Source organism: Grammomys surdaster, unplaced genomic scaffold (genome assembly GCF_004785775.1).
Source record: "Grammomys surdaster isolate TR1022 unplaced genomic scaffold, NIH_TR_1.0 209, whole genome shotgun sequence".
Taxonomy (NCBI): domain Eukaryota; kingdom Metazoa; phylum Chordata; class Mammalia; order Rodentia; family Muridae; genus Grammomys; species Grammomys surdaster.
The window spans coordinates 1,310,505-1,318,957 of record NW_021604654.1 but is presented as its reverse complement, the minus strand read 5'-3'; the positions used below and the strand labels follow the sequence as shown (position 1 = coordinate 1,318,957).

Genomic DNA, 8,453 nt, shown 5'->3' with positions numbered 1-8,453 from the left:
AGTCTACCTAGTGCTGAGATCCAGGTGGGTGGCAATATCTCACTCCAGAGTCTCTTCCCTCAGACCACCTGTCACAGGCCTGGCATCCTAAGCCAGGGTGGCCTCCACCGCACCCCCCTTTTATTTTTTGGTTTTCAAGGCAAGACTTCTCTGTGTAGCCCTGGCTGTCCTGGAACTCACTCTGTAGACCAGGCTGGCCTCGAACTCAAAAGATCCTCCTCCCTCTGCCTCCTGAGTGCTGGGACTAAAGGCGCGCCTGTGCTGCCACGCCTCTTGACCTCTAGGGCCTTAGTGACTCCTAGAAAGCCCCCTCGTGACAATAAGGTCAAGTGACAATAAGGTCAGGGAGAGAGGTTCTTGAGATTTTGTGTGTGGTGGTGAGCATAGCCTCAAACACCTCAGCTCTCAGAGTAGGATGTAGGTCTTAGGAGTGACCCCTCTCTTATAGATGGGGCATACTATGTGCGGTGTCCTCCCACTTCCTTCTCTGGCTGATAGCCTGTCACCTCCTCCAAAAAGCTCTTCATGCCTGGCTTTCCTGTGTTCTGCTACGTGCTGTGTATTCCTCCCTAGGAGTTGAACTATATGGCCAGGAAGGAGGCAGAAGCTTGTGACCCTCTAGGGTCCTGTGTCCCTTCCCTAGGTTAGGGAAGCTGAAAACCACCAGGGGGAGCACCTACCAGGCAAAAGTTGAGTCTGGCCCTGAGGCGCCTGCAGGCTGTGCGGTGTGCTCCACGTAGGTGTCTTTGGCTCATTTCTGTTCCTGTAACCCCAATAAAACTCATGGCTCGCCAGGCTGGACTTGGGTGGCGTCATCTCTCTGTCCTGCAGTGGGCCCTGTATCTGGGGTAAGCAGACATGTACCGTGTCTCCCCCACTTTTCCCCACAGCCCCTCCCTGGCCCTCCCCTGTTGTCAGAACAGCACGGCTCTCATTCCACAGGTCAGGTCCAGCATGCCAGATTCCCTCTTAACTAGGGGTGTCCACTGTCCAGCAACTACTGACCCAATCAGGCCTTTGGCATCCCAGCTGGGCTGCCGTGGTAGCTGGGGTCTGTTCCTGGGGTGAACAGGACTGGATGGTGGGTCCCCCAAATGCTCACTGGGGTGGATGCCCCCCAGGAGCGGTCTGCCTTCCTATGGGTCACAGCTCTTATAATTAAGGGACCGTTATTTTCCTCAGAGTCTCCGGCTTCCCACAGCACGCGAACGCCAGTGCTTACATATAGGAAAACAACTTTATTAAGAAGGCTTTTGAGTCCAAAAATAAAACTCTGGATACAATGTTTTTAAACCCTTAAATCAGTTCAGCAAATATATAATCAGTGATTTAGCTGTCAAAGATTAAAGGTCCGTTGCTTTATTTAAAATAAAATATATTTTAGTTCTTAAAATTTATTCCGTAAAGTACATATATCTAATATAAATTCCCTACATATACACAGGAAGTATGAAGTAAAAATAACAATAAAAAAACTTTAAAAACCTTTTTAAAAAACAACAAAAAAAAAGAACCGCAACACTGAGTCTTAATTTAAAAACAAAACAACCACAATAAAACAAGTTATAAATCTGTCGATAGGACCCCCGTGGATACCCTCCCATTACCCTTCTCTTGGCCACCCCACGGGTGATGTACAAAATGGTATATGTTTGCCCCAAAAAAAGGGAGTGTGTCGGGGGTGGGGTGGGGGGAAGCCACCTGCCTTTTGAAGTTTCTACAAGAATCCACACTGTTAAATCCAGTGAGAGTTGTAAATATCGTGTTATTTTTTGTTTTAAGATCACCCCGGAAACAGGGAGGGGCGTCTTAATAAAAAGTGCAAACAGAGAATTTTCCGGTTTATTGTCACCGGCTCACTCAATACTGTCACTTGTCAAGAACGGAGGTGCTGCCGCTGGGCCGCAGGCTGACGGGCTCCACGCCTGCTGCAAGAGTTAAAGCTGTCACACACGTGTGGGCCCCTCTGCCTCCCACTGCCCCGCAGCCCCGGCACGACCGCTCCCCCCAAGTCCTGCCCCATCCCTCCTCTTCCACCCCGAGGCCCGAGGACCTCCTGCTTGGGGAAGCCAGGGCCACCCCGTCAAGTCGGAGTACACTAGGAAAAGATATGAATGGCTTGAGTAGCCGGCGTGCGGCAGGCGGGACACTCTGGCTCACTCTTCCCGCAGATGCGGACAGCGCAGTCCATGCAGAAGAGGTTGTGGCCACAGGGAACCAACGCAGCCATGGCCTCGCCTTCAGAGCACACCACGCACTCACGGGCCAAGGCTGCCGCGGGCGGGCCAGGGGCGGCAGCAGACGCAGAGGAGTTCGCTGCTGTGGTAGATGGCTTGTGGTTGCCCTCCGAGGGGACAGTGTCCAGGGTGGAGGACGCCGGGGTTGTATTGGGCAGAGAGGGGGTCGTGGAGAAGGTGGCGCTGCCGGAGAAGGGCGGCAGCGCGCTCTGCGGGGGTCGCCAAGGCACTGCACCCACTGGGTCTGGGACGCTTCGACGTGCCAGTGGCAGCTCCAGGCTCAGTCCTCCCGGTTCGGGCAGCGTGGGTGAGTGGCGTGGCGTGGTGGCGGCCCCGCCGCCGCTGCTGCGCCGTGTGCCTGTGTTGGGTTGTGCGGGTGCTCCATTAACTGCGGGGCAGCCGCCGAAGGCTGGCAGGGGCGCGGCTCTCTCGAAGGGCGCCCAAATGGTAGCCGTGGCAGGCACGGTCAGGTCTAGCGCCAGGAAGTCAAAACCAAAGTCACAGTCCTCTGGGGTGGCTGTCCCCGTTGGGGCGCCGGGACCGTCCCCACCAAATGTGAAGCCCCCGTTGCCCGAGCCCCCATAGGGGCTGCTGGGGCTTGGGTCCGGCAGTGGCGGCCCTCCACGGCTGCCCACATAGAAGGGCTCAGGGGTGCTGGCCGCACCCAGGGCGTTATCCCCTCGAAGCCCGCCGGTGGCTGCGGGGGGCCTCCGTCCTGGGTGGGGAGCCTTGGCCCAGAGGCTGGCTGCAGCTCCCAGAAGGTCTAGACACACGTCGGTACCATTGGCGTGGAAGTCACTGTCCGGGCCCGCGTCAGTGAAGGCCCCGGTTCGCAGAGTGATGTGCGCCTCAATCTCTTCCCGTGCACGGTCCACGTTCTCCGGCATCCCGGTCACGGCGAACACCGGCTCCTTGTCGCGCCCGGGAGTCACAATGTACGTGTGCGTCCTTTGCTGGATCCGTTTGATGGTGGCACCCTTGGGCCCCACCACCAGCCCCACCACACGGTAGGGCACGCGCACCTGGATGGTGGTCTGGCCTGGCAGGTTGGGGGGGCCCGGCGTGGCCCCCGACAGCCCACCCGCCTTGCTGCGTGTGGCTCGGATCAGCGAGAAATGCTCGGCGGCCGACAGGATCTCCCTCTTGGCCATCTCCACATCCTCCTTCCGCCCAGTCACGATGAAGACCGGCTCCTCCCCGCGCACCGGGGTCTTGATGTAGGTATTGGTCTTGGCACGCAGGGCCTTGATCTTGCACCCTAGGGAGACAGGAGACACATGACCCCTAGGTCACCCAAACTCGATACCCATATTCCATGGTTGGTTGGTGCCTGGACAGGCTAACTCCCAACTCGGAGCCCCACTTCCATCTCTTGATGCAAAGCAGCCGGGCAGGGAAGGCGTGTTGGCTCCTGGGTTAAAAGGACTTGTTGCCAAGCCTGATCACTGAATCTGAGTCACCAGGATCAATGTGGTACACGGGAAGACCCAGCTCCCCCAGGAGTAAATGCCTAAGTAAGCACTCAATGGAGAGAGCCTGGCCACAGCCACCAGCAGCAATGGACTCAGCCCAGTCTTAGCTGGAGTGTGACAAGCAGGACTCAAAGGAATCCAGGTGTGTCAGGAGTCTGCCACCGTCCACAAGGGTTTACTGGCCCTTAATGGTAGTTAAGAACACTTCTGCTGTTCCAGAACTTGGGAGGCTGAGGCAGGAGGATTACCACAAGTTCAAGGCCAGCTCAGGCAGCCCAGTGACACTCTAGGTTATCCCCAGCACTGGCCATAGGAAGGTAGGAGGATAGGAGTTTAAGGTCAGGCTCAGCTACAGTGAGTCTGATCAGGGTTAGCCTGAGCTACATGAGACTGCACCTGGTTCTAGACCCTCTAACAGCATCCTGTGAGGTGGAGGCCTGAAACCTAGAGAGTGGTAACACCTGTCATGCTGGGGTTTTGGGTTTTTATTTTTTACCAAAGGAATTCTCTCAGGCTACCAGGCTGCAGTCTTGGTTTGATGGGGACTCCTGCACCATAACTCTGGGGCATTCCCAAAAGTCCCAGTGAGGCTCTGAAGTCTATGACCCCACAGAGACCCAGGAGTGTCCCTGTGGGAGGGCCTTTGTCTGTGGGTTGTAGACATCTCCCCGTTCCATCCTTCCATCCGGGAGACCCTCCAGCCCTTGGGGCTCCCCTGGTATCTGGAGCTCTGGGAGGCGGAGCAGGGAATACACTGTCAGTGCCACCCAGGGTCACAGACTGCAGCAGACAGCAACAGTGTTGCTCCTGTGTCTATCAAAACAACAGAAAAGCTGCTGGACTTGCAGGTCTGATGGAGTGGACCTTGGAGAATGTTGCTCTGTGATGACCAGAGCAGGGGCTCAACAGCGCCCAGACTCTGAACAAATTAGCCAGTAAATGCAAAGTCACACCTCTCTGGCAACTCCAAGTGTGGCCAGAGTTTCTGCCATCTCCTGGGCCAGGGTTTGAGGGACTACTTCCCCTACTTGGCTACATGTCTTCTTCCAGGGAACCCCAAGAACAAGAGGGTATCCAAAGTCTCTGCAATAACACCCCCAAAGTGTAGCAGGCTTGCCCCTGATCTGGCTGCCCAGACGTCTACTCTTCTGCACTGGAAGCCAGGAAGGGACTGGGTGGGCTGGTGGAGCCCAGTACATAGGGCATTGTGTGCCCACCTCAGATGCTGCTCTAGAGAGGGTGACTGTGTGTGTGGGAGGGCCCTACAGTGCAGTCGCCTGGCCTATGGATGGTGTTTCACAGAGACCTGGGATTTAGTTGGGAACAGGGACGGGAAGCAAGGAGAGACAGAGGCAGTACACGAGGCCCCTCCCACTCCAGTCAGCGGCTTCTCCCTAACTGTGACCTAGCCTTGGCCCAGAGGTAGCATTGGCTAGGACCCTAAGGACCAAGAGGATACCAGGAGCAGGGCATCTGGCAAGCATGGCCACCTCTGCACTCCAGAGGTTAAGGAAGGGCCATTCCCACCCAGATGGAGGTCAGCCTGAGCTACAAACAGAGCTGGCCTGGGGGCGTGGCTCAGGGGTGGAGCGTCTGCCTAGAATCCCCCAGTGAAGGACTAGTGTTGTGACTCAAAATACCCTCCAGCCTCTTCTACAACTGAAAAAGACTGAGGCTCACGAACAGCATGGTGCTGAGGGGATAGGCTGGCCTTGGTTCCCTGCGGCTCTGGTCAGGTATGGAAGCCCAGGTAGGACACATCTCCTGTGCACGTGCACACGCCCTGGCCTTTGATAGGCAACCATGAGTTCAGGGAACCAACCCTGGGGAAGCATGGGGGACTGAACCCAGGCACATGCATGGCCCAGGGTCAAGGGAAGACATCACAGGACTTGACAGATCGTTTGTCAACTCGACACAAACCTAGGAACACTGGGGAAGAGGGACCCTCAACTGATTGTGTCCATTAGACTGGCCCCTGGGCATGACTGTGGGGACAGCCCAGCGTGTTGGGAGTGGTGCCATCCCTGGGCAAGGTGGTCCTGGGTTGTGTAAGAAGCATGCAGGCGGAACAGGCTGTGAGGAGCAGCCAGTAGGCTGCACCCCTCAGCGGCCTCTGCATCAGCTCCTTCCTGCCTTGAGTTTCCCTCAGTGAATGGCTGGAGCTGGAAGATTAAAATAAACCTTTTCCTCCCAAGCTGCTTTTGGTTACTGTTTTATCACGGCAACAAATGGCCAACTAGGCTGGATGCTTTTGGGTGGGAGAGTCTGGGACCACGGATGTCCAAGGGAAGAGCTGTGAGGCTGACATCCTACCCCCGTACCCAGGGTCCCCTCCACGTGGCTCTGAGTCCATTTACTTGTGGACCACAACGCTCAAGGGACGTCTGGTTAGTGTGTCAAGGGCCACCCCAGCACAGGGGGAACTCAAGGCCAAACTTGCTGTTGGCCACCCATGGCCCCCAATCCCAGTAACACAGCAGCCTGAAGCCCCCGGATGTGATTCTCCAAAGAGTGCTAAGCTACGCGTTCACACGAAACCGTGGTGGGCCTGTCTCCAAAAAGAGGCAGCAGGCAGGTGACTTTGGGACAAAAGATTACAGGCCTTGACTTCTCCACTTGGCCACACAGACTCTGAACAAGTCTGGAAAATGGGTTCTGGTACAGTTACAGGGGATGGCACCAGGTGGGAAGCCAAGCCAGGGTGGCATTGACAGCCTACACAAAGGGACAGCTGGCTCACCGATGACTGTCCCCACCCTCGCTTTGCTATTCCTCGTGAGCCCCTAGGCCCTGCACCACCCATTCTCAGTAGGCACGGAACAGGTAAGTGGTAAGGGTAGGGGACACTGGCTCTGCCCTACAAAACTGGAACCAGGGAAGTGGCCATGGATGGTGCCTACTGGCTGGAGGATGGCAGTCACCTTTGCAATGCAAACCACCCACATCCTTCTCCGCTCCTGAGGGTCTAGAGATTCCTGAGCCCCACCCTAAAGTTCTTAGAACTAGGTTGATCCCCAATCTTAGTTGGGGTAGGAGTGGGCTGCTGTAGGTGGGACAGAAGGAGAAAGTTGGGGGCCACCACTATCTAGGCTTGTGGGTGTGTGAAGGGCCGAGCACTGCCCACCACACTCCTGCCCGCCCCAGCAGCTCAGGGGCCAATGAGCAGCGGCTGGCCTGATGTCACCGTGCGAATCTCAGCCTGGCTTTTGAACAAAGAGAACAATGGGGCGGCCAATAGAGACACTCCCCAGCCCCAGTGCTGCGGCAGGGACCCCCATGCCTGGGCACCTTAGATCCCTACACCCTGGGCCTGCTGGGGGTCAGCCTGTCAAGATGGGCGGGGTGAACCCCACGGGGAGTTTCTACAGCCAAGAGATCCGCCTATAAATCCCAGATTCTCAAGCTCAGGGTTCGCTCGGGGCTATAGTCCTTTTTTTGGAGGACAGCGCCCAGTCTGGACCCCCAAGCTAGAGAGCAGAGGAAGGTACCTTCTATCTAAACTGCTCTACTTCAATCCTGCCCTCCGGGCACCCTCCCTGGGCTAGCAAGTCTGAGCTGGCCCCGCCCCACACCTATGAGTGTGTGTGGGTGGGGGGTAGCACTAGCAGCTTCTAAGGGGCCTATGTTTTAGGGTGTCCCCAACTATGGCACATGTGGTTCCCTAGGAACTCAGACAAAGGCAATGGCTGTGGCCACAGCTTGGGCTGTGCCCAACTTCTGCAGCAGCCGGCAGCTTTGAACAAAGGCGCCAAGAAATCCACCGAGGCCTAGATTCCACACGGGGCGTGTCCCTGGGGTCTCCTGGTCACATTCACACTAGGTTAGAATGGGGCACAGCTTGTCCTTCCTCCCACCAAAACATTCGCCACCCCCATGATATTTATCCACGAGAATAAGCGCGCCCCCGCACCCCCCGACGGTAGCCACTCACCCTGACGACCCACGATCTCCGCGACATGCTCCGAGCTGGGCACCGGCACACACTCGGTCATGTTCACGCTTTTTTTGCGACTGCCGATCACATTCAACTGCTCAGCTAGCAGCGTCGAGGGACCCAGGGCAGCCGGGTGTGGCGCGAAGCTGGCGAAAACGTCTGGGGGAGATGGCCGGGGACTCACGTCGGGATCCAGAAGAGGCAGCCCGCCGGGGGCCACCGAGGAAGCCACGGCCATCGTGGGTGCCAGGGTCACCGAGGGTGTCAGTGTCATCGAGGGTGCCACGGTCACCGAGGGTGCCACAGCCATGCAGGGTGCACAAGTCACCGAGGGTGCCAGGGCCATCGAGGGTGCACTGGTCACCGAGGGTGCCAGGGCCATCGAGGGTGCACAAGTCACCGAGGGTGCCACGGCCATCGAGGGTCCCACGCCCATCGAAGGCGCACCAGTCACCGGGGGCGCCACGGCCGCCTCGAGCTCGTCGGGGGGCGCGGGCTCATCCTCTCCGCGTTCCGTCGCCCCGTCCGCGCTGCGTGTCGCCATCCCCTCATCTCCGGGGCGCGCGCCCCCCAGCCCGAGCGCGGACAGCTGGTCCAGCGCCAGGCGCAGCGCAGCGGCCGCGTCGTCGGGCTCGGGTGGCGGCCGGGGCGCGGCATCCTCGGCTCCCGCGAGTGCAAGGTGCGGATGCCCGGGGTCGCCGGCGGTGGTCCCGGTTCCCGCGCCGCCCGCGTCGGGCTGCCCGGTGGAGCCCGGCATGGCTTTAGCGCTCGGGCCCGCGCCGCCGCCGCCGCCCGCGCCGCCCTCCG

General features: G+C 58.2%; 1 protein-coding gene across 1 annotated transcript; it reads right to left on the bottom strand.

Moving 5' to 3' along the window:
• Window positions 1-1,218: 1,218 nt before the first annotated feature.
• On the bottom strand, window positions 1,219-8,447 carry Mex3d (mex-3 RNA binding family member D). The gene is made up of 2 exons (XM_028771734.1): window positions 7,644-8,447; window positions 1,219-3,495 (listed from the first exon to the last, which is right to left on the bottom strand). Exons 1-2 carry the CDS (start codon window positions 8,401-8,403, stop codon window positions 2,099-2,101), a joined length of 2,157 nt encoding a protein of 718 aa, XP_028627567.1. The 5' UTR covers window positions 8,404-8,447; the 3' UTR covers window positions 1,219-2,098.
• Window positions 8,448-8,453: the final 6 nt, after the last annotated feature.

Bases quoted from the DNA above. Each gene is read 5' to 3' on its own strand.
- Mex3d (XM_028771734.1), bottom strand. From the start codon at position 8,403: ATGCCGGGCTCCACCGGGCAGCCCGACGCGGGCGGCGCGGGAACCGGG. The intron at 3,496-7,643 runs GTGAGTGGCTAC...CTGTCTCCCTAG, and splicing joins GGAGATCGTGGGTCGTCAGG to GGTGCAAGATCAAGGCCCTG.